Source organism: Saccostrea echinata, unplaced genomic scaffold (genome assembly GCF_033153115.1).
Source record: "Saccostrea echinata isolate AGI-Se365-2 ecotype Australia unplaced genomic scaffold, CSIRO_AGI_Sech_v1 ptg000054l, whole genome shotgun sequence".
In the NCBI taxonomy this organism is placed as follows: Eukaryota; Metazoa; Mollusca; class Bivalvia; order Ostreida; family Ostreidae; genus Saccostrea; species Saccostrea echinata.
This window is the reverse complement of record NW_026889803.1, coordinates 41,581,932-41,609,863: the sequence shown is the minus strand read 5'-3', so window position 1 is coordinate 41,609,863 and position 27,932 is coordinate 41,581,932. Positions and strand designations below refer to the sequence as shown.

Here is a 27,932-nt window from a genome sequence, read left to right as displayed (position 1 = left end):
GGACCCACCATCTTTTAACATCACTGTAGGAAAGGGAAGCGCTTATGGTGTTTTTAGTTGGAGCTTTGTGAATTATACAATAAATGATGACAAAGCTCAGGTTATTTTAGATTGGTTATATGACACATATAGCCCTGACGAATTCTTTTGGGCGACGCTGGCTAGCAATAAACATCTAAATGTCCCCGGTGTACTAGGTATGTTACAGGAATATACAGAATAATTATATTATTGCAAGGTGAAGAACATTTAAAGATGGACAGTTTTTAGAATTTAAAACAAAGGGTCCTGATATTTGAAAAGATATAATTATTTTGGAATCAGTTGGGCACACTTTTTGTAGGTTTTTGGAAATTATTATTATTATTATTATTATTATTATTCGGTCCTGAAATGTAGTAAACATAATAGAATCATTCAGTCATTCTGAAATCAGTTGAGCATATTTTGTTTTTAAATCTGGTCTCACGATGTAGTTGTTGGGCACATAAACTTTATTTTGTGAAACTTTGTAGTTAATAAGGACATATTGTGTAGATGTGCATATTTGCAGAAAATTCCGATAATTTTTTTTTTCTGAGAGTTATGCCCCTTTTGAACATAGAAGTTTGTCTTTCATCAGTGCTTGCAACTCCCCTGATACCACTCAACAGAATTTTGTGAAACTTTGCAGTTAATACGGACATAATATGTAAATGTGCATATTTGCAGGAAATTCCAGTTCCAATTTATTTCCGGGAGTCATGCTCCTTTTGAACTTAGAAGTTTGACCAAATTTATATATACTACTAAAGCAGTTTGTCACTTTTCTGAAACTCAACAGAATTTCACGTCACTTTGTAGTTAAGAACGTTGGACCTAATTCGAAATTTCGCGCCACTGCGCAGAAAACCGGGCATATGCCATGAATCAAATTGACATAATTATGCATTGCAAAAGATAAAAAAATATACATTTTTATTCTTTTAAAGATCTGCAAACGTTTCCTCTCAATTCAAAAATATTTTGATTTATATCAAACGTTTCCTCTCAATTCAAAAATATTTTGATTTATATTCATTTGATAATTTTATAAATAAATGATTTATTTGGCCAAGGTATTTTCATTGAAAATTTCCACCAAAATGTGCACTACACCTGAGTCTGACATGCCCCCCTGAAAAATCTAAGCCGATGACCCATTTATTTTTTTGACATAATTTGCTGGTAAATTGTCTTGATATCATTGTCCTTTGATATGAATAAAAATTCTATTGCAGAATTTTTTTTTCAATGATCACTCTTATACCCTTCACTGGCAATTTCCCATTACTTCCTATAGTAATTATCGATTCCATCGCCAACTTTTGAAACGCTCCCCATTAAAAATCTACATCGTTGACCATATGATTTTTTTTTATTGATTTTAACTCAATAAAGGTAAAGTTACTTTACCTCATATTAAAATTTGAATAAAAAATCGATTGTAGAAATAAATTAGGTCCGTCGTCGTTACTATTGTGTAGATGTGTATACTCACATGAAATTCAGAATTAATATTTTTATTCTTTGTCGGGGGGCGGGAGGGGGTGGTAATTATTTGTTGTTTTTAATATATAAAATTGCCATTCATCAAGTGAAGCATTGCCAAGCAATGTGGGAGCATGGGGTATATAAGCTTGCTCATTTTTTTCATTATAATAGTTTAATCCCCGCTTTCCATCCCTCTTAATCAAATGCTCGTCTTCACAGTAACAGTTACACATTCATCCATGTAATTATTCATCGAATTTAGATTATCTATTAATAACAATTCAGTTGATCTTTTTTTAATTCATGTTAATTAAATAAAAAAACAACAACAACAACAACAAAAACAAAAAAAAAACAACAACAAAAAACAAAACCCAAGGAATATGGAAATTTTAGATGATACATACATGTATATTCTCCAAAGCATGTATTTTTCTGTTTACCTTGTGTTTTTATTTCTATCAGCCTGAAAGGTTTTGCATCTCATCAATATTTTAGCATTTTAGACGTTGGCTTAAGTGTATTAGATAAAATCTTTATTTAATCTCAAACAGCCCTAATTCATTCTTGTGCATTACTTAGTATTCCTTACCGACAATATTCTAAACTTTGAATCCCCTACAATTTTTTTTTTATAGTTTTAACTATAGTAAACCATTAGCATAACAGATGGAATTTCATAGTAAGCATTTTTTGCAGGATTTCCAGACAGAAAATTATGGATAGCAGCAAGTGTGACTTGGCAAGGGTCAATGGATTGCCATGGAAAATATGTTAGAGACGTCTGTGTGTTTGGAATTGGTGATTTAAATAAACTAGTATCAGAAAAAGAATTATTTGCCAGTAAGTTTTATCATGACTACCAGCCTCTAGCACTGCAATGTATGGAGGAATGGTACATTAATAAATCCTCTAGTCCAGTGCGTTTAGAAACCTACCATTATAGGAAAATTATTAATTCGATAAACAATATTTAATTTTGCATTCTTAACAGAGGACGGAAAATTGTAATGGTTTTTATGTTTGTTTAAACACTGTTGAAAACATTGACTTGAGATACTACTTTATACGTTATGTTTTAGATTGCGGTTTTCTAACCTGAGATGTATAATCAGTATTCATATTTATTTTTTTTTAAGCAATGCAGGTAATGTATTTTCAGAAAGTTCGATTTATAATTTAATGACTCATAACATGAGTATTGCAAATGTATAGCTGAAGATGTTTTGATATAAATCTGTAAACGTATTCATTGCACACTGCATAAGAGCAATGTAATTCATGTCTGAAAAATGATCCTTCTCGGTTTCAACAACCCTTTCATAAGAAGCACAACCGAGCCTGTTTTGTCGAGGAAATTTCATGCATGTTATGTCAAAGCAACATTTTGGTTTCGCTTCTTTAACGTTCGGCTCACCTGTTAGATAATAGATTAGAGTTCGGTTGAACAGGTCGAGGCCACTAGATTTTCTGACGTCAGCATAAATTTGCATGTAAATTAGCTATCTGTTTACTTTACCGACTATTGAATGAGTCGCAATGCATTGTGGGCTACTACAAGTATCAGTACGAACTCGGTTGTGTTGAAAATGAGGAGCAACTTTAATTGTCCCTTGGAAACTCATTTGCAATTTTTTTTTTATATTGATGAAAGAAATATTGAAAGTGATGTATAATCTTTCATTTCTATGCTCACATTTACAAAATTTGCTTCATGAAGCCTTATATCAACTTGTAATACATCGGCGTAAACTATTGTTCGAAGAGACTAAGTGCTATTGTGTCGATAAACCACTGAGTTTGTTTTTTCACGTGGTATACATGCATGTACATAATTTTAGACAGCAGTACAAGTTGCTCAATTATTATTATTATTTAACTCCTCAATATCATCAAAATGTTTTATGTGCAGGCAAAGTCAAAGCGTTTGTACGGTATTTGAATCGACTATTATTCTTCTAAAACAACTCCATATTAAATGTGAGCATAGAACAGTGTCTTTGGAATATAATCTTTCAATTTCACCCTAATAAAGTAAAAAAGAAGTACAGTTTTTCCTTGACCAAGTAAATATAATGCAAAAAACCTACGAAATCCACGTGTCGCTGTTGAATCGTAAACACGTAGTAGACCGTCATGCTTTGCGACTCATTCAATTGATTTGCGAATGGGTTTGACGAAAACATCGTCATGTGTTTAAAATTGTCTTCCATAAAAGGTAGTGTACCCGATCTGTTGAATAAAGAGATTGTGGTAAAACAACATTCATGAATGAATCTTATATCGAGTTTAACATCTTGGTGATAAATATCACTGAGGCAATTTTTTGTCGGTGAATTTCATTGTCTGAAATTATAAAATGTAAAACTTTTGATAATTTTCAAATTTTGGGATGTATAATACGTACAGTTGCTATTTTTTTCTAAATCTTAATTCTTTTCTAACTTTTTTATATAATGCAGGGAAAAGATAACTGAAAACTAGAATTATACTTAGAAAAGATCATTTAGATGGTAACACCGGTATTAGTAAAGTATAGGACATGAGATTGAAAGGGACTAGTGGAAGACTGCATTAAGAGAGGACCATTTTGTACTGGGAAAAGTTTTGGAGAAAAAATTGCCATTTGATTTTTTTAAAAATAATATAGAAGTAAAGGGGAAAAAAGAATTTTATATATTGATTTAATAATAGAGCATTTTACTGATTAATAGCCACCCGAACTATTTAGCAAATAATAATTATGAATGTAAAAAAAAATGGGAAGGAAATTTTTATAGTATACATGGAAAGATGTGTAAGAGGCAATAAAATAAAATTAATATTTTTTGCAAAAAAGCAATTACGTATATTTGTCTTTTTCAAAGACAAATTATTGGTGATCCGTAAGTGGAATTAGACTAAGAGGAGAGAATATATATCACCTTCAAGGAGTTTTCTCAAACATTGTCACTTCATGGCCGTAGGAACGGGGGGGACAGCCCCCCCCCCCCAATAAATTTGCCGATATATAGATTACTATAGTAAACATAGATAATATATGCTTGTGCCCCTTCAATAAAAACGGCTGATGACCTTTTTTTTTTTTTAGCTTTTCAAGGAATTTTGGTAGTTGATGACCCTTTTTTTTTAATTTTTGGTAGTGCCCCCTCAACTGTCAACTGAAAAATGATTGGCTGTGCCTCCCCCCCCCCTAAAAAAAAACAAACTGAAATTGCTTCCTACGGGCCTGTACTTTTCACTCATATACTCTACATGCATAGCTCTGATCCTTCGATGTATTTGGCTCCAGTCTTTGGCACCCCTTTTTTCAGCTTTTCAAAGTTTTTTTTTAATTTAAATATTTCGAATTTCCAAAGTTTCGGCATGAGCATCACTGAAGAGACATAATTTGTCGAAATCTGGTGCGTCAAAATATTATAGTCGCATCCCCCCCCCCCTAGAAGCCTGGTTACATTAAATTTCACATGTATGTTTTAAGAAGGTGCTCATAATAACACTTTCCCGTGAATTCTCAAAATTAGTTGTGATATGTTTCAACCATCCTCCATTAGACGAAAGTATCAACCTTAAAGGACTTATCGCATGCTCTTTAAAAAATCAATATTTTGAAAAAAATATTATCTACAGCCTTGTTTATTGAAATACTGAATACTATAAACGTTGCTGTAAGCATATTTTATGCGATATTGAGAGTTGAAATTCAAATACGACAATATGCATATTTCAATAAGTTTTCGGTGTAATATTGCTGTGACGTCAAAGGCAACAATTCAGTGTTCAATTTCGTTGATAAATCCATTAAGAGAAAACACTTTCTATAGTGTACTCTCTTTACGGATTTATCAACGACAAATGCAGCATTATGACGAAAAGTGCTTAAAGAATCAATTCCTTAAATGCTTTTCAATTAATAAAGAAATATGAGCTAGTTCTAATTTAATTATAGATTGAAAGATGAAGGTATAGATGTGTATTATTACCGGACAAAGGTGTGGGTGTTGATAGTGTAGTCATGTCAGAAGATGGAAGTACAGAAATGGTAACTTGCTAATTTATAGCAAAGCTTTAAACAATCGTATTCTTTGATAATCAAAGAAAAGGTAAATAGTAAAGATCCCGTCACCTTTTCAAACTACAGGTATTATTCTAATTACCCTCCATCCCCGGTCCCTTCTGAATTCAACGATGATTAATACGCTTTTGATTAAAATTAATATTAATGTTTTTTTGTAAGAGTATGGTCTGCATATCTTCTATTTATTTCATTATGCTGAATCTATTATGATTTAAGAAGATGATTTGCTTTTTAGCTCACCTGAGCCGAAGGCTCAAGTGAGCTTTTCTGATCGAAATTTGTCCGTTGTCTGTCGTCGTTGTCGTAAACTTTTCACATTTTCATCTTCTTCTCAAGAACCACTGGGCCAATTTAAACCAAACTTTCCACAGTGTATTGGGTAAAAGGGGATTCAAGTTTGTTCAAATGAAGGGCCATGCCTTCTTCCAAGGGGGGATAATCAAGAATTCTTGAAAAATTCATGGCATCATTTAAAAACCATCTTCTCAAGAACCACTGTGCTTGAAAATATGAGACTTATGTGGAATCATTGTGAGGTAGATTCAAGTTTGTTCAAATTATGACCCCTAGAGGTAGGATGGGGCCATAATGGGTGATCAAAGTTTTACATAGGAATACATAGGAAAAATCTTTTTCTTCTTCAGAACAGAAAAGCCATGATTGGTCATATTTATATGGAAGCATCCTCAGATAGCGTAGATTCAAATTTGTTCAAATCATGACCGCATGGGGTAGGGTGGGGCGACAATGGGCGATCAAAGTTTTACATAAGTACACATAGGAAAAAATCTTTAAAAATCTTCTTCTCAAGAACAGCAAAGCCATGATTGGTCATATCTATAAGCAAGCATCCTCAGGTAGTGTAGATTCAAGTTTGTTCCCCGTGACTCCCGCAATGGTTGATCAATTTTTTACATAGGAATACATAGGAAAAATCTTCTTCTCAAGAACAACAAAGCCATGATTGGTTATATTTATATGCAAGCATCCTCAGGTAGTGTAGATTCAAGTTTGTTCAAATCATGACCCCGTGGGGTAGGTTGGGGCCACAGTGGGGTGATCAGAGTTTTAAATAGGAATACATAGGAAAAATCAGCAACAGCCATTTTGTGTCATATTAATTCAAAAGCATCCTTAGGAAGACTAGTGTAGGATCAAGTAAGTTCTTTTATATTTAAACTTTTCAAGACTGAACTGATTTCTGCTTTTTCCTAGCCAAAGTAGTCAGGTGAGCGATGTGGCCCCTGGGTCTCTTATTTTATTTGTCAGTTATTATTCTAAACAGTTAGAATGTGTATTTGTATTACCAGCTCTGCATAATTACGCTATTGTTTTGTTATTTAAGACCGCCATCCTTTACAAAATCTATGCAGTGAGGGAACATATGATTGGCATTCGGCAGGAATATCAAAAGTTTAGTGTAGTGTATCTTTCCGGATATGTAATGTGTAATCTCATTGATTTTGTATGTTACGTGTGCGTGCTTCAATAAATGTGACTTTCGGTTAATGGCGTGTCCCTTGCAACAGTGAAACTACAGTGATCCTGCCATAAGCATAACAAATACACAACAAGCATATATACGAGTATATATATATATATATATATATATATATATATATATATATATATATATATATATATATTATATATATATATATATATATATATATATATATATATATATATATATATATATATATATATATATATATATATATATATATATATATATATATATATAAAGCACTATCCGTAAATATAACCGTGACCTTGTATCTACTTAGTAGATCCGACACTTAGGATATACAGTGTTGTTGGTTTTTAGTGCTTTATATATATATATATATATATATATATATATATATATATATATATATATATATATATATATATATATATATATATATATATATTAGGGATGGCAACGAATATTCGAACATTCGAATATTCATTCGATGAGTTGATATTCGAATATGAATTTAAGATTCGAATATTCGGTGTTTTTCATATTAAAAAAAAGAAGTACTGTGATTATTAAATTTTGATTAGAGCAGTGCTGGAATTATCCCTCTTTAATTTACTAGCGATCAATTTCGATCGCCTGATTTCTTTCACTTCTTTCTTATCTTATAGAATTACTAAATTACATGGATTTTGTTTTGAGTAAGGTGTTAAAGAATTGTACAATAATGTTTTATGTATAATACAAAACGTACTTTCCTAGTTTTTATTTCTTCAATACGATCGGGTCTAGAATCGAAGACAACAAAATGAAAACCCTCTTAGAATGTCTAAAAGAAGTGGAGAGTATACTTTAGTTATCAAAACAAATTTAATTGATCATTCAAATGAATGTCCACTGTAATTAATTTTGTAAAGGGCTCAATTTCAGATTAAATGATTATATCTTGGGTTGTATATAATCCTATCTGAACAGTATACCGTTACTTGCCTTTGGCAAGACGACTGATTCCTCAGTTGGAGCTACTATAAATACATATGTTTCATTTGATAAAAATATAAAATTATATATCAAATGGAATTTCTTAATTATTGTACAACTACAAAAGTCTTCATACAATTTACTTCCAATATAAGAATACCTACGCTAAACCTTTCGTGAGAGTAGGATGATGCATATTTAAAATAAAACAGATTTTACTTATTTTATCGAATATTCGAATATATATATATATATATATATATATATATATATATATATATATATATATATATATATATATATATATATATATATATATATATATATATATATATATATATATATATATATATACAATATTGTGATATTCTGATTTAGGAAGCATGTGTTCTAACATGAATTAATACGTATGACACTAAGTATTATTTTAGGAATGACTCTAATTCTTGGCCAAATTATTCGAGTATAACCTGGTTTGGGTCAGTTTACGCTTTATAATCCGCGAAGCGGATTATAAAACAGCGTAAACTGACCCAAACCAGGTTATACTCGAATAATTTGGCCAAGAATTAGAGTCATTCCTTATAATTTAATTTTAAAATCATTAAACAACTGTGGTTGTAAAATTTCGTTGCTTTTTATTAGTTCAAATTTGCCGCTCAATAATACAACCGTAGTAACGGAAGTGATGGGAAGCGAGGGGAGGTAAAAACTGATACATAGTCCTAGCAGCCATGTTGTTTGATTACATGTGGTAAGACCCGAGTTACTGTTCGAAGTAAAAGGTACATTTATTAAATCTGGAATTTTCCATGAATCCCGAGGACTAGAAATGATATGATTGCATGGATACAGACGATTCAGCTGGTTGTCAGGGGGGGGTGTCCCCATACCAAACCAGGTTATACAGAAATAATTTGTGTTCCTTTTTGGATATTAACCAATCAGAGGCTAGAATACAAACAAAATTAAATTATTTTCATATACACATCATACTTTTAATTTTATATTGTGATAATAAATTATTACTCTTTCTTTTCTTTGTATTAAAATTTCTTCATATCATGGTCTGACATAAAAATCATTTCTGAAAAAAATAAGCAGCGCTTCATACCTCATACTATTTATCAATTGAATCTAATGCGATAGCTCTTAATGAAAATCAATGTTGGGAAGTTAAAAAAAAATTGTGAAATTTAGATCACAGGGTCATTAGTCTTTAATGATACAAATTTTTTTCCATTTATGAAAAATGATACCAATATATCATTTATAAATAAAAATCATTCACTAAGTTAAAGTAAGTTACATGATAAAAAGGGATAATGTGAAAATGAACAAGGTGAAGATGATGAACAGAGATCGATCTTAAAAAATCTACAGAAATACAAACCTGTGAACAGGGCATATAACACGGACCCCCGAGAATTCCAGAGATGAGATCAGGTGCCTAGGGGGAGTAAGCAACCCCTGTTGACCTGTCACACCCGCTTTGAGACCTATGTATTGATCAGGTAGATTGAACATTCCTTAGTCATATTTAGCATAAAAACAAAGGCCTAAAATTTGCAATGAAACACGTCGTCCAAATAACGACTCATTGATAGGTTATATTTGCTAACAAAGTCATAATAAGGACCGTAGAATGTACAAAATGCTGATTTTAAACGAGATTGTTGAAATCTCTGTAACATCAACTTATCTGTCAGTAGTCAGCCTTGGTTTAAAAATTGATAGTGCTCAGAGCATGCTCATGAGTATCGAATAAGTTTGGAGACGTAAACATCATAAGCAGGTGATAGCGGAATATCACTGTATAAAAAAGGAAAGCTGACGATGGAAGTCACTCCGTTTGTCATACAGATCAGCTGTTAGTTGGCCCTTATCGTCCATAGTCAGTAAAACATCCAAATATGAAACAAATATGAAACAGATGTGGCATACTCTGTGGTATCTTTTATTTCAAGTTCACTGGGATATATGAGCCGACATGTGGGTTTTTGTTATAAGGAGGTAGAACCCTCGAGTCTCAGAAGTGTATGTATATTCCACACCATAAATGGTCTACGTCCTTCATACAACTAATTTTTGTTCCTCGCTTTCACTGAAAGTGGGGGATATTTATTTCGGTCTGTCTGTTCGTATGTCCTACCGTGTGTATTTCTGTCTGTCTGTAACGCTTTCGTTTGCAATATCTCTAGAAGCCTTTGAGATTTTGCAATGAAAATTTACATAACAACTCCCTATAGCCTAAAAAAGACCCCTATTGATTTTGTAGTCGAAAGGTCAAAGGTCTAGGTCATAATTTCTGTCTTTTTAAACACTTTCGTTTCCGCGAGATATCTCGAAAAGCCTTTGAGCTTTTGCGATGAAATTTTACATAACAACTCCCTGTGGCCTAAGCAAGACCCCTATTGAAACTTAGGTTAAAAAGGTCAAATGTCAAGGTTGTAAATTCATACATTCTTTCTGTGTAACACGCTCGTTTCCCGGCGATATCTCAAGACGCTTCAGAAATTTTGCAATGAAATTTTATACCATAACTCCCTTTGACCGCTCGACCCTCTCAAAGTGTTTTTTCTTTTAATTTTTTATTTTGGTCATTTTTTTTTCAAAGGTCAGTTGGAAATTTGTTGGCATCGATCAGGCTCAAAGTTTAAAGTTATTCCCCGTTTGTATTAAGCGTCGCGGTCACTATTTTTAGCACTGAGGATGTGGAGAGTTATTACATGTAATACAGGTTGTCGGCGGACTTTATATTCTAATTACATCTATTAAACCTTTAGTTATGTTTGTGTCTGAGACAGTGATTATTGTTTTCCTTTATCCTATTAAGACGTGATTTAAGTCTTAAACTGCATATCACGGTTATTTAATTGTTCAATTGCACTCCCACCATTGATATGGATGATAAACTTGAGTGTTTCTTTGATGTTTTTTTTTTCAATAACAGCTGTCCGATTTTTATACAAGTATTTTTTATCGATTTCTCCTTAGACCACTTTCTACGGAAGCATATATATTAGTGCTACATATTGTTTTAAAATTGGTATTTCCAACTTTAGAGTTAGATATTCCAGCTTTAAAATTGCTAATTCTGACTTAAAGCAATACCAACTTTAAAGTTGGAAAAGCCAATAGTTTAAAGATGGAAAAGCCAATAGTTTAAAGTTGGAAAATCCAAGACTAAAACTGGAATTACAAGCTTTAAAGTTGGAAAAGCCAACTTTAAAGTTAGAATTACCCACTTTAAAGTTGGAAAAGCAGGAATTAAAGTTGGAATTTCCAACTTCAAAGTTGAAATTGCCATCTTTTAAAAAATATTACGTGGCTCTCATACGCTTCCTTAACTTTCAGGTAATTCGCACCTTTTATTCCTCACAGCCTCGCTGCAGACTACTTTCAGCAGTCAACACGTGGACATCCAACGCGTGGAAATTTCATTTCATTGGTCATTTCATTTTCTTATCACCTCCTCAACTTTTAAATTGAATGTTTTTACCCTCCGATAGCATTTACTTACGTTTGTTGCATGATGTTCATAGTAATTCATTTCGCTTGCATATATTTAACGTCAACGTACAATGCAAAAAAGGAAGGCACTGGCACTGCCGATGGCTGGGCAGCAAACAGAGGCTGACATCCAACGTTCAGACGTCCAAGCTGCCTTCATTCCAGTCAGATCCAAAGATTCAAGTCTGAACTGAGGTGAAAACTCTCGAGGTTATGGAATATTGGATCTTTTTTTTATTTTACGGGGTTATTATAAAAAGGCGCTAGTAACCAATTAAGTTTCGAATAGTGCTACAATTGCCCAGTAAAATAAAGCCTTAGGTTAAAATTGCCAATGGCAATGTGTAAATTAAGCAAATGAATTCATAATATTTTCGATCCCATTGACGAAAAACAGTATCTGTCAGTTAAAGATGGCAGCCTGGCAAGGTCACAAAAACCCAAGGTCAAATCTATCACAGATTTTAAGTCTAGGAATGTATTTTACTATTTATACGAGGGTGCACCAAATATATGCAACTGCTTTGATTAAATATAAGCATACAATCAGTTTAGAGACTGACAGTCGTAAGTCATACGGAATTGGATGACTTACAAAATTATTAAAAAAAAAAAAAACAAAAAAAAAACTATTGCTTCCAAATTTTTCAATTATAAACAAACCTTACAGTGCCTAGATATTGAAAATCTAAAGCAAAATCCTCTCGCGTGTTCTTGCTCTTCCTCCATCCGTTGGACACATTATTACTAGTGATTATAATTTACTAGTATTTGATAAGGACGACATAAAAGTAGTCATTTTAAAAGGTTCGAAATACAGGGAACCCCGATTTTGCAATTGAATTTCTATTATGAATTCTGTCGAAGATTATGCAAGCCGTTTGGCGAAACATGAAGAGGAAGACATGAACACTTTCTGAGTAGATCGTGTTTTTGAAATATATTAAAGAATAGACAGATAAAGGCAATATGCGAACCATCTATTCTTCCGTTTTCACTGAATCGGAGGTTATAAAGAATTAGAAAGGCTACAAAACAATTTGTTCTGGTTCCAGCAGAAAGGGCTCTAACAATATCGTCTTTGTTTGTAAGGCTCATTATTATAACTTTTTTTTTAAGGAACGTGGTATTGATTCAAAATCTGGCTACTTATACTCACAGTTCACTTCCTAAAGATGAAATTCTTCAAAACCACATTGTAGTCTTTCTAATTCTTTTAACATTCCAGTTCACGAAGGTGAGTTCGATCTACCCTACCTATACTGGATTCCTAAACGTCATAAAATCCTTACAAACTAAGATGCATTGCCGGGTCCAGCAAGTGTTCTACCAAGCCCCTACCTTTACTCCTCACTAAAATATGAACTGCTGTAAAGGTGAAACTTCAGACATACTTTGCTACAGCATATTCTAGAAGCGGTGTAAATCAAATGTGGATTCCCCAAAACTCTAAAGAACTTTGAGAAAATTTAATTTCAATCAAGAAAAAATTATATTATATCATTCTAAGTAATAAGTTGATGGATCTGATATTATTTCATGATTTACCGTTATATTTTTCTTGCGGGAGGGGGTGTCAAGAATGTGGAGGTCCATGTCTTTGTGGCCGATCCTATGTTTATTACACGGTGACAAATCATCAAACATTTACAGAGTTTACATAGCCAGTGACAATTTTATAACATTGTTTACTTTCGATGCATATACGAATAGGTTTAGTGCTACATGTATTTATGAATAGAACATTGACACCAAGCATGACCTGACGTCAATTTTTTTTATTCATCACAATCTTTATAATGTATACTCTGCAAGCATATAATTTTTATTTGAAAAAGAGATTGATGATTTTTAGTAATCAGATAAATCATAATTTATTATATTCGAATTCTTTAAATTAGAATGATGTAAATTGATATTTGCTTCATTGGTGACAATCTAACTGCTCATGTCTCCCACACCCTTTCTTAATTCTTCAAAACGTTTTTGAGTCTCTCTATAATTATATAACAAATATTGACACTTTACCCATTGTACCAATTACTAAATCCCAAGTGATGTGATATATGCATATATTTTTATTGTTGTATGTCGAGATTACTATATCGATATCCTTAAATCTCATGCTTAGTTCAACATTTTCAAATCTATATTTTTTTAAATTCAATAAAATGTATACCAACAAGCAAATTCAAAGAATTGTGGTCCCCCTCCCCTCTTTCGGCGTCTTAGTGGATGGGAGATGCCATTATTTATGGCATATTGTAATTGTTTTTGTGTCTTGTCATGTCTGTGCATCAAACAAAAAAGACATAAATTACTGAATTTTTAACAGTTATGGCAAAATTAGAGGAAATGAGGTCAAACATTATGATACAATCAGAAAGGTCTTGTCACAGGTAATGCACAAGTCAAAATAAAAAATCAAAAACCAGGGTATACAATCGGAAAGGTCTTCAGACAGATGATGCACATGTCAAATGTAAATGCCATATCTTCTCTCAATCAAAAGTTATCAGCAATGTTAAAATTTTTAAAAATAAGGTCAAATGTCAAGGTCATGGGGTTAAATCATAGTACATTTGGACATGCGTGTCACAGGCAATGCACGCGTCAAATATGAATGCCCTATCCTTGCTCCTTCTCCTAGCAACACTGATAAAATGTTTGAAAATTAAGTCAAACTTGAAGGTCAACATCATAGCACATTCGGAAAGATTTTAATGCAGGTAATGCACTTGTCAAATATGAACCCCTATCATAATGTTATTCAAAAGTAATCACCCAAGTTAACATTTATGAAAATTAGGTAAAACATGAAGGTCAAGGTCAAAGGGTCAAAAATCAAGCACGCTCGAAAACATCTTGTCACAGGTAATGCGCTTGTCAAATATGAAAGCCAAATCTTTTATAAGTTATAACAAAGATAATTTTTTGAAAAGTAGGTCAAACTTCAAGGTCATGGGATCAAAAACCATAGTACATTTGGAAAGGTCTCGTCACAGGTAATGTACATATTTCATTTGAAAGCCCTTTTCTCATTCAAATTTTATGATCAGTTCAAATTAATGTTAAAATTTTGAAAAATAGGTCAAACTTCAAGGTCAAGGGGTCAAAGATAATAATTTATTCGGAAAGGTCTTGTCAAAGGTAATGTACACGTGAAATATGAAAGCCCTATCTCTTCAAAAGTTATGACCAATTTAAAGTAATGTTAAATTTTTGGAAAACTAGGTCAAACTTCAAGGTCAATAAACATCTGACAAGAGGTGGCATAAATATGCCACCATAGACATAGATTGGATGTGAAATATCAAATTCTATCGGGCATTTATTAAAGTATTCTGTGCATTGTCACAGTTACCAGCTGTGTCCATTTATTATTATTGTTAATCATAAGAAGTCCGAGATTGAGAGGGAGAGAGTAGATAAGGTTGCAGGTGCATAACGCAGGCGTTGTATCCCTGTCTCCGAGGAGTGTCATTTTAGCTAGTTAGAAAGAAAGAGAGTGAGCAGTCTTACTGTCTAACTGTTGTGTGTTTAATACATAGAAAATTGTACTTGTATAAAAAAGGAAAAACGCAACTACTTTTCTCGGCAGAACAAATCAAGACATCTCGATAGTAAAATGGATAGAATGAACAAAACGTAATTCGATTTTTTTTACATAAAAAATTACTGAACTTCTGGCAAAGTAAACATGTTTGGCAGAACATGAAATTCAGCTTTGACACATTCTCTTTTTTGAAGATTGGTATGGAGACACTAGATTCTTGATCCAGCTTACTCCGTAGCCTTCTTATGGTTGAATCTTTTCACAGTGACATTAACTATTTTAACTCTCTTCAAATGCAAATGTGCTAAGTTATTTGGATACACCCAGAGATATCTCCTTGCCATATTGGTACTGGATCTTCTGTATTATCTTCTAACTGGAATTCGGGATTTAATCCTTCATTGCCTTGTGATGGATTATGGGTATATAAAATACAAAATGTGCCGAACTTTACTTTTTTTCTTTTTATCTGCAAAATGGCCTTCATGGGACACTGCTTTGGATCAAGTTTATGATATCTATAACACAATAGATCTTGGTAGCTTTTCCTATGAAATACAAGATTTGGAAGTTAAAGAGGTTCTTTTTTAGTTTTGCGATGATGCATCTGCTTTTTCTGTCAGTTCTTTTTTTCTTGCCTGTTATAATGTATCTGAGAGGACCAAGGACATTTAAAATTTCTGAAGAAAACTACGAGTTAAAATTAATCGAAGCATGCGCAATGGACTTTGATACAAGATTTTATGACAGTTTTTTCACCATTCTTTTTTAAGTTTGAAAGTCGTTATTTTTGCTTAATTGTTTTGCTATTCCAACAATTTTGAATATAATTCTGATATTTTTCCTGATATATTTTTAAATGAAACAAACATTAAAAACTTATCTCTCTAATATGAGCACCACAAGCTGGATGATAAAGCTGTATTAAGTATCTCATTTTGATTACAATGGATATAATCCTTGGATTTTCAAGTATTCTACAGGAAGTACCAGTTTTTTAACTACGTCATTATCATTTTATCAACTTCGAATATATCAAATACACTCCAAGCCGTATGAATTTACACTCTTTTAACTATCTCTTTCCTTATATCGGGAAACCTTTAGATCTTTTTATTTACGCAAGTTTAAGTAACATTTTTCGCTTTAAATTTTTCAAGCTTTTCCCATTCTAAGGTCAAACATCAACATATACAATCATGTGCTAGTGGACACACACACGTGCACACGCACACACCCACACACAGTTAAGGTAAGAATAGAAAATAAAGAAAATAGATGGAGGGACACATCTTCGACGAATAAGCATTGATGTTCATTTCAGATTTCACACTTAGATAGCTCTTCGTTACTTTTTCATAGAATTACAGATATATTTTATTTTAAAGAACTCTAGATATATTATAAAGTTATCATTTGTTTCTATCTAAATTTTTGAAAATTCTTTTTATGAACATATGGAAACAGACACAAGTGAAAATGACATGCTAAATATACTGAAGGAATAAATCAACGTAAGATAGCTGTATTTGCTTCCATGTGAATTTAAGCTTTTTTCAACTTGATTTTAAAATTTAAAAAAAAATCAATCTTTGGCTTATTTTTAATATTTCTGTCTCTATTCGATTGAGCACTTCCTTAAGGACAGATGATTAAAAAGAAAAGATGCCTGGATTGGTATATATTTTTGGACCTATTTTGGATGTAAATGATGCGAATATTAAAATTCTAAAATATTAAGAAATTGTAAACTTTCTATCATGTTCAACATTTTATCTGTCTGCGATCATCCTTATTTATTTATGCAACTTTTTCACTTTAAATCATATTACTGTAAAAATTGAATAAACGTTTAAAATATATGCGGTTAAACTTATTCATTTAACTTATATAATCATGACTTTATTTGTTATTTTTATAATTTTTGATAGAAAAGCAGTTATCTTTTTTCCAACTTGTTTTAATACTTTATATACTAGGAAAGATAACCGACAATTAACTTTCAAGTCCGTAGGAATCCTGCGGGTTAGGGTGTGTCAGACGGACGGAAGGACCAGGACAATAACAATTTACCCAAACTTTCTTAAGAAAGTGGGTGTTTAAAAAGCTCATACATGATGAAAAGCCTTATTTTATTATCAAATCTGATCCAATGGTATTTTGACAAGATTGATATCATGAAAGTTATATGAAAACGATAAGTTGTTACAGAGAGAATATATATATATATATATATATATATATATATATATATATATATATATATATATATATATATATATATATATATATATATATATATGTATATATATATATATATATATATATATATATATATATATATATATATATATATATATATATATATATATATATATATATATATATATATATATATATATAACGCAAACGAAACCTGTGTTTCTCGTAAGATGTCCGTTCTGTCAAAAGCAAGGACACCACTATATATTCATCAAAAAAGTTTAAATATTTCAAGGCTGGATGATTTTACTCGTTAGCCTACCTAAAGTACAATGTAATACATCTACAATGTATTGCTCAATGCTTCGTCATAATGCAAATTAACACATTTCGTCCAAACAATTTGATAAATGGAGCTATTAAAATATTATGGTTGATGTGGTTAGTTTGTTGTTTAAAGATATGTTTAGTAAAACAATTTCATTGTTAATACTTGAGAGAATACAAATTAATTTTTGTTCTAGATGTATAAAAAACATACGGTTATGGTAATTTTATAATCTCTGATAGCATAAATCCTCAATACAACTGTTACCTGGTACTGTAGCAGAAAAAAAAATACATTCCACAGCTGTTTATCAATAGTAGAGGACACTCAGAGTGAGCGTCTCTACGATTCAATAAATTGATTTGTGTTACAACGAAACAAATGCAAAACATTCTCCGAAACATCCGAATCTGAATTGCTGAAGTATTGCTCTTGTATGCTAACTGTAATATTAGTGAAAAATTAGTGATATGACCATCACTTAACATCCTTAGTCTATAAAAAGTGGTCTGCCTTTGTGCACGTTTATTTTGAACTATAATTACATTTATATAAAACTTAAAAACGCAATTAATTCCAGCACCCATGCTTATATTGCAAGCATCTGAATCCTTTCTTCTTCTGATGAGAGTAAATCCCTCACCAAACTTTCTTATAAATTACCTCTCTAATATCTCGATATATTGTGGACAGATAGATATAAACCTACCTGAATTACGCCAGACGATGGGCAAAACACGAAAAAGACCTTGGCACTTTGTCTGAATGGATTAAGAGCATCAGATGGATGTTGAAATCTCGCATTAAGCGATTGGGGGCTATATGAAAACACTTCATCCTTCTGTCTTTAATAATTTGTAAATGAAAAAGGAATTACATAGATTACACGATCAGTATGTACTGATCCCAGCTGACAAGGCTGGTAACAGCATAGTATTTGTTTATAAGGCTCATTATTTGAATTGTACTTTTGTGGAAGTGGGATTTAATTCTGCAGGTGGAAATCCAACTTACACCCATAGCTCCCTTTCTAAGGAGGAAATTCTTCAAAGCCATGTCTGTTTTAGATAATTTTAATATTCCCAACAATCAAAATGAATTTGAAATACCATACCTTTACTGGATTCCTAAGCTTCATAAAAATCCTTACAAACAAAGATACATAGCGGGTTCCAGTAAATGTTCTACCAAGCCTCTTTCTTTACTCCTCACTAAAATATTTACTGTAATGAAGGAGAAACTTCAGGAGTACTGTACAACGGTATATTCGAGAAGTGGTGTAAATCAGATGTGGATAATTAAAAACTTTTAGAAAATTTGAAATCACAAAACTTTACTAAAATCAATAACATCAAAAAGTACGACTTTTCAACACTTTATACAACCATTCTCCACGACAAATTAAAGTTCGGGTTTTTTGACATCATAGACAGTTGCTTTTCAATAAAAATGGAACTCGTGAATATACTTACTTTGTCATTGGTCATTTGCAAAATTATTTTGTTAAAAAAAAATTCTGATTGTACACTAAAGTACTCTGAAGTTGATATTAAAAAGATGCGTGAGTATCTGATTGACAATATCTATGTAGTTTTTGGAGATCAGGTCTTACAACAATCTGTTGGAATTCCCATGGGTACCAATTGCGCCCCATTATTAGCAGACCTTTTTGTATTCATATAAAGCAGAATTTATTCAAACATTTCTACATGAGAAAAAGAAAACACTTGCTGTGGTCTTCAACTCGACATTTCGATATATCGACGAGTATTATCAATTAACAATAGTTACTTCCATTCATATGTCGACTCGATATATCCCAGTGAGCTTGAAATAAAAGATACCACAGAACCTACACATCTGTTTCATATTTAGATATTTTACTAGAAAAAGACCTTAATGGTAACTTAACAACAAAGCTTTTTGATAAACGTGATGACTTCAACTTTTCAATCGTTAACTTCCCTTACTTATGTAGCAATAAACCCTTATCACCTGCATATGAGGTTTGTGCCTCTCAGTTGATTCGATATGCAAGAGCATGCTCTACGTATGATCAATTTCTAAAACGAGGCAAGCTATTGACAAACAAGTTGATGAAACAATGATATTAACAGTCTCGTTTGACGTCATCATTTTGCAAGTTTTGTGGTCGATACAATGACCTTGTCAGCACATACAAACTATCATTGAGTCAAATGCTGACCAACGTATTTCATACTAATTGTTAGGCCAATTTTTATATACTGAACTGTCTACGGATTTTTCCATTGTTTTTTTTTTTCGATCATGACAAGGATCACACGGCGGGTGTGACCGGTCGGCAGGGAATGCTCACTCTTCCATGGCACCTGATCCCACCTGTAAATTTTGAGATCTGTGTTTGCACTGCTCCAAATATGTATCGTTTCATTGGACTTTCGAGAATGAATACTCGTTATTTTCATATTTCATTCCCAAACTTTGTAGGTGTGGGATATTTAACAACTCCTCTCAAATATGCAAATGAAAAATAATACAAAATCTATTTTGGAGAAAAAGAAGAGTTTATTCAGTTGTATTATCTTTTCAGCCATGGTTTCAAGTTCATCAAATACTTAACACATCAGTAGCATAAAAACATATCACTTTTATCCGCATTATACAACCAATTAATTATTCCTCACGATAAATTAAAGAGCAGGCATTTTGATAATTGCTTCCTCAATAAAAGTGGAACTCGTAAATTTAATATCTAGTGATTGGTCATCGACAAAATTACTTTGTTAAAAATCAGTCTAATTCTACATACAAGTACTCTGAAGTTGACATTACACATAAAACGATGCTGAAGTTCTCCATTGATAATATCTATGTAGTCTTTTGAGGTCATATGTTGGAATTTTGATGTGCTCTAATTGTGCTACTTTATTAGCCGACCTTTTTTTTATATACCTATGAAGCAGGAATTTATTTCAAAACTTCTACATGAGAGGAAGAAGCGTCTTCTGTGGCCTTCAAATTGGTTTTTAGATATATTGACGAGGTTTTATCAATCAACAGTAGTTACTTTCATTCACATGTCGACTCGATATATCCCAGTAAACTCGAAGAGATAAAAATCACTACAGAGTCTGCCACATATCGGATGTTTTACTGACTGCAGACGATAATGGCCAACTAATAACTAAACTGTATGACAAATGAAAGTACTTCAGTTTCTCCATCGTCAACTTTCCTTATTTTTTACATTTTTAACAGTTTATTTTATTTATTTATAGAATAAAAGTAATATTCTGACACAGTGTGAAAGGATATCAAAATGGTATTCTCACAGTGTGATAATATCAGAAGTGCGGCAAAACTCTCGGTTTTCCTTCCCATCACGAAGAGTGATTTAAAAAAAAAACTCCCTGGCCTGTTATAAGATAGAGTAAATGAACCATCCTGACAGAGACTAAAACTTCCAAAGTTTCTCCAAATATGTTGTTCAAAATCCATGTTCACAACGTTTTTCAATCTCGCAATCGCTTAGCTATGATGTCTCAACCGCTCAACTATGACTTCACAGCCTATGACACCGTGTTGCAAAAAGACAGAGTCAAAGGGAAAATCAAAGAAAATGTAATATACAGAAAATTCGATGCTTTGTAGATGAATATGGAATTTATTTTGCTCGTGGGACAGGATTTTTCGATATTTTCACTCGTGTTTCGCACTAGTGAAAATATTAAATAATCCTGTCCCACTAGTGAAATAAATTCCACATTCATCTACAAAACATTGAATATCCTCTATTTATATGTAGTGATATTCCACTAACACCTTCATGTGGTATTTATATATATCCCAATTGATTCGATACGCAAGGGTATGCTCTGAGTACAATTAATTTTTAAACAGAGGCAAGCTATTGACAAATAAGTTGATGTTCCACGGATTTCAACAACCCCGTTTAAATTCAACTTTTGTCAAATTCTATAGGCGATATAATGATCTTGTTTTAAAACGCAGCCTATCGTTGGGTCGTATTTTGTCTGACATGTTTCATACCATTTGTCCATTTGTTAAGTCATTGCTTTTATACTTAATTTGACTACAGAGTATTCCGTATCAATACATAGGGCTCAGGGCTGATGTGACAGTTCAACAGGGGATGTTCACTTCTTATAGGCACCTGATCCCACTTTTGATGTTTCCAGGGGTCTGTGTTTTTGCCCTGTTCAGAATTCGTTTATTTAACTGGATATATAAAATTTATAACTTTTCGTTATCTTAACCTTTTTAATTCGATTATCAATTCCTTCATTATTGCAACAAATTCCGTTAGGATCTTTTGTTTCAGTATTTTGCATATTCTCTCCTAAAAGAGTTATGCGATTCTTTTGATAATTTTAATTACTTCTATTGCAAAATCTTCTAGAAATTGAATTTAACAACAATATGCGAAAGGAATCGTTTTTAGTCATATACTTTCTTCATCGTAAAAATGATAAATCTCCTTTAGTTAAAAAAAATCAAACAAAATTACTTTTGATATATTGGTAGAAGTTCTTTATTTATTAATTTTATGGGTCTTGGTAAGGACTATGGCTGAATAAAGAAGCACATATTTTGCTTGAGATCTCACTATTAAACACATTATGCAGAACATGTTCTTCTGTACAGAGTTCTTGCCAAAAACCTAGAAATAAATAAAGAATGCCAGTTAATTTATCATTTGTTGATATTCATCGATTGTTTTTCATTTTCCCTCTTAACTTATCATTGTATTTTTTGATTCATACAGTATTTCACTAAATGTTTCTTCCGAATAATATAAGGAGGAGAGGACTTCTAGAAGTTGGTTTAATATCAAGAAAAGAATCGCTTCATTCGTTTGGGAGGGTTTTACTATATATCAATTTCATACTGGTTTAGATATTGATAAAAAAGAATGGCTTTGATTTCATTTTAGTGATTACTGATAAAGGTTTTAATCAAATATTCCTAACTATAGAAATACATTTGTGGCTCAAGAATAAAAGGATTAATAAAGTATAAATAAACGAATAAAAAAAATAAAAGATATCTAAGTACATGCATATTAGTTGACTAATATAATTAAAAGAGGCAGTATTTAAGCACGATTTGTTGTACATGAATAATTGAATGATGAACTCACAATTATCTATTTCATAACATTAAAATTGATATCAATTTTATGTATTATACATGCCATCGATGAGATGAGATAGGACACATATATTTAATAACATTGACCACACCGTGTAACCACAGGCATGGCAACAGTTGGCACTTAACATGTCATGTAGTCCAGCAACGAAATGACTCAGATAATTTTTAAAAATATATTGCGTGCAAAATGATTTTTTATATGTTTTTGAAGTTTAAACCAAAATGACATGCTTTGATGTTGCATTGACGTTCAGCAATTAAATTTATATCATTTTCAAAGAATATAATGAAATTCTATGAAAACATTTTTAAAAAGTTCTTTATTTTATACCAGGGTATATAAAAAGAAATTGCATTACATGTAGTTTATTAAGTTATGAGTATCAACGTAAGAAAAAAATATTATTTCAGTCTCTTTTTTTCTTCTAAGTCAGGAGTCTTAGATATGTTGACAACCATGTTCTAATATGCAATCTTAGATATGGCTTACTATGGGAGTGTTGGCATTTTAATTAGTATTGCTCAAATGTCAGGCCTTGGGATCAAGATGCAGTCTTAGACAAGTCAAAGGTTCAGTCATTCATTTATGAATATTTATCATAATTTAAAACTTGAAAATTAGAATCAATATAATGAAAGGGAATCATTTTAAAACATTTCAAATTTTATGTGCTCTCTTTAATAGAACTAAGACAATGTACTTAGGTTTAAAAGTGCTTCATGGCCCTTGGACCAGAATTTTTAAACTTAAAATGTTTATGAATTAAAGTATAGCACCCTAGCATTCATAAAAGTCATAAATATTTTAATTAACCGTGTGAAATACTAGTATAACTAAGCGCATAGTTCTGTCATTCACCTCTATTTTAATGTGATTTAAGATATTTTGGCAAACATTTGACATTAATTAAACGAAAACAAAGTAAAACTCGTATATTGCAAACAAAAAAAGTTTATTTAGAAGTTTCATCGATGTTTTATGATTGTTTTTGTTGTCTTCTTGGGGTCAACAGCCGAATTTTGAATTACTGAGTAAGTGTCATGCATTTTCTTCTTTTTTGGGAGACAAATTATTTTACGACTATAAATAACGTGTTTTAATCTTTCAGCTCCATATAAAAGAAAAATAAGAGGATTTCGTAGGAGGAAAATCCAATACATTCTACAACTGTAAGTAAAATTACTGATCGATTCAGAGTACCCTGGAAGTAAAATTACCGATCTATTCAGAGTACCTAGGTATATTTTTTGCTTAAAACAATTTTTATGAAGTAAATAATAACAGAACATAGTATTACAAAAGGACTTCGAGTATTTTCAAAATGTATTTTGTAATATAGATAAATGTTTTGTGAAGCAATACCTTTATCGATATTGTTTGTAAAATCTGACTTTAATTCTTTATCCTTTAAATACACATATACAAATTGTCAAACCATTCGTTAACTAGTATATGCTGTAAAAATTTGGAAATTTTGGAACAATTAAGAAGACCCAAAACACACGAAATAACTGAATAAAAAAAGAAATAGTTAGGTGATGAAACGGATTTTTTTTTTTACAAATTAAAGAGAATTAGAAAAAAAAACTTCTTTTACTTTTAAAGGTCTCAGATATGATGGGTGTTATTCTTTTGATGGTTTGCTCGTCAGTTTTGACTGTTATCCTGGCTAGAAGTGTCCCTTGTGTTTGTTCAGAGGCTTTAGAACCCGTATGTGGACAGGACGGCGTCACATACAATAATACATGTATCATGGAATGCGCGTGAGTAATATAATGAAACCCCACTTCCTTCCTCCAAAAAAAGAATTTTATAGTTCTTAATTGGAATTACGTGTGATTTCAAAAATTCAAACAAACTGAGTAAGTTAAAATAAAACAAAAGAACTGTTTTTGCTATCATGATGTTTGAAACGTTGATAATTGACTATTCCAGAGGAGTGACAGCTGCTGAAAACCCATTGTCCTGCTGCTCATGTGAATTGAATTATAATCCAGTGTGTGGCATAAATGGTAGATCATATGGAAACGAATGCATGGCAACATGCAGGTAAAGCTGATAATTGATAGCCAAATTAAAAAAAGAAGCACCAAGAAGTTAAATATTGTATATGTACTTGCTGAATTAAATTATTAGGGTGCGTAAATATATGTATATTTCCATAAAGAATGCATGTGAAGGATCATATACTGTAGATTCCTAAATATACGCGAGGAATTAATTATCGCGTAATTATTAATAATGCGTGAGTGCAAATTTACAGAATGAAATATGGAGATAACGAACATTATTCAAGCTCAAAGTCCATTTAAACAATATACAAATCGGGAGCAGAGCAAACACGACCTCCAAAAAACATCAGAGGTGGGATTAGGTGCTATGGTTTAGTGAACATCCCCTGCCGACCGGTCACACCCGCCGTGTGCATCTTGTCATGATCGGAAAAATTCGTAGACAATTCAGTGTGTAAAGAATGGCTTAACAATTCATATGAAAAACGTCAGTCAGCATTTGACTTAATGATAGGTTGTATTTGCCGACAAAGACGTTGTATCGACTATAAATCGCTTTAATTGTTCAAACTTAGAGCATGCTCTTGCGTAATCAACTGGGAGACAAAAACCTCATATGCTGGTGATAAGGGTATATTGCTACATAAGTAAGGGAAGCTGACGATTGATTGAAAAGTTAGAGTAATTACGTTTAGCATAAAGCTTTTTTGTTAAGTTACCATTAAGGTCTTTTTCTAGTAAAATATCTAAATATGAAACAGATGTGTCAGACTCTGTGGTATCTTTTATTTCAAGCTCTCTGGGATATATCGAGTCGACATATGAATGAAAGTAACTATTTAATTGATAATACGTTGCCGATATATCTAAATGTCGAGTTGAAGGCCACATCAAGTGCTTTCTACTTCTCAAGTAGAAGTTTTTGAATAAATTCTGCTTCATAAAATAAATACATTCTTCTAGTATAAATATAATTTAAACCAGATTTTATGTGATACTAAATACTGGTTACATGTATTTAGTTAGTTTAACCAATTCATTGATAGGTTGTGACACATGTTCACTGAGTCCTTTCGACAATAAATATTCAAGATTTTTTCTTTTGCAAGAATAACCGAAATTAATGAAAATTTTCTAGAGAAACTCATCTTAGTATTTGATTTCTTTTCCAAGTTTGTCATAATCACAGACAAGAATATGCAAAATAACACACTATATCATCAATACGTGTGATAAAGGATATTCATTTATATTATTATTTCAAATCGTTCAAAAATAAAATGGTTATCGAAACTTAAGTTTAAAAAAGTGACTTTCAAGATATTTTCTCATATAAGTATTTTGAGTATCATAATGGAAGATCATTTAACAATTTGATATCATGTTTAACTACCTTTTTACAGAGGCATAAGAGTTGTAAGGAAGGGCGAGTGTCCTCGTGCCTCTACACCGTCGCCATGTTCGGACGTATATGAACCTGTCTGTGGAGTTGATGGGATGACTTATGGCAACCTTTGTAAAGCAGGGTAAGTCCATTATAGTTTTAGCGTCTTTATGTTTTGATATATTCCTTTATCTAAAGGTTCAATTAATGAGTTTTATTCATCAAAAGTAGCGTTTTTATTTAAATTAAATTATGAACATTAATTATTGTTTAAACGAGAATTTGTTTTGAATACAGCGGTGTAAGAATTGCTTCTGATGGTGAGTGTCCAAGACAATGTTTCTGTTCTCCTAATGAATACAGACCAGTTTGTGGAAGTGATGGAAGGACGTATCAGAATCTCTGTCTAGCTGACTGCGTTAAGTAAGTATCTGTAATCTGCTAAGTATTGTTGTCGACACTTCTAGTTAATCTTTGTTGACAAACACTACATTTTAATATTCGGAGACCGTAAATTGACTTGTAAATTCGGAGACCGTAAATTGACTTGTAAAGAATAAATGCTGGCGTTTAATTCAAATTCAAAGCACAATTTTTGATGAACAAGATAAATTATCTTTATCAATTGATAATCTGCAATTTTATATTACTTTTTGCTCTCACAAAATAGTGAGTGCATAAATTTTTATTTCCACTGGATTTTGTTTTCAAAGAATATTTAAAAGATGTATTCTAAAGATGTAATAGCAATACTCAACTCAAAACATTGTTATTTTTATTTCAGTGAAATTTATGTGGTAAAAATTGGAAAATGCTGATAAACAATAGTGCGTGGATGATTTCGTGTTCTTATTCTTCTTATATCAGAGTGCGGGGCGTTTGTTTCCAAGCCAAACTGACTAAAAAACAAACTAATGAATAAACCTTTGTCTGACTTTTCTACGAAGATTTATAAATTCTTTGAAGTCAAACATATCGGAACCACCTAATGCATTGAATTAGGAAGATTTCAACCCACGAAATACTATTGATTCCACCTCTTCTCCTATATATGATTCACTCAACTTTATGGACCACTGAAGGGCTGTTTATAAACATTTTTTGTTGTTGTACATCAATATAGATAGATTTGTGCTGACTTTATTAAACTTTATATTGTGATCACATATTAAAACATATATAGTTTGTGAATATTATTTTCATTTCCTTTTATGTATGAAAATTGCATTGAAAGGAAGAATCTGGCAAGTTGCATGTTGTGTCATTCATAGGCAATGTTCAACAAATAAAACATATTAAAACATACTTTATTAAAGTTTTTTCTAAAAGATGCTTGACGTCAAAGCGTGGAATCCTGTTAAAACTGTCTTAATAATCGTGGGAGACCGATGATCTCTAAATTTTCTTTTTATTCTCTCTATTAACTTTCGCCTACGGTAGCCTAGTGGCAGAGCGATTGCCTTGTGAACGAGATGGTTCGATTCTCGTCCGTCGCGCCGCGTCAAACCAAAGACGTAAACATAGGTAGTGACTGTTCCTTCACCAAGCGCCCGGTACTAGAAGTGAACGTTACGGTTCTTCGGATGAGACCTTATAAACCGAGGCCCAGTGTCAAGGTAGGCGTTGGCACGATATAACGAAAACTCATTGCTCAATGGCCCTGAGTGCCTTCACCGGTACATTGTGACGTCTCTATATGAGTAAAAAAATTATCGAGTGGGACGTAAAACAACAAACAATCAA

General features: G+C 32.0%; 1 protein-coding gene across 1 annotated transcript; it reads left to right on the top strand.

Moving 5' to 3' along the window:
- LOC133206380 (serine protease inhibitor dipetalogastin-like) lies at positions 1-27,490 on the top strand. Its single transcript, XM_061342328.1, has 8 exons — positions 1-197; positions 2,212-2,355; positions 23,902-23,962; positions 24,399-24,556; positions 24,729-24,842; positions 26,209-26,331; positions 26,487-26,612; positions 26,974-27,490. The coding sequence occupies exons 4-8, from the start codon at positions 24,408-24,410 to the stop codon at positions 27,005-27,007; spliced, it is 546 nt and encodes a 181-aa protein (XP_061198312.1). The 5' UTR covers positions 1-197; positions 2,212-2,355; positions 23,902-23,962; positions 24,399-24,407; the 3' UTR covers positions 27,008-27,490.
- Positions 27,491-27,932: the final 442 nt, after the last annotated feature.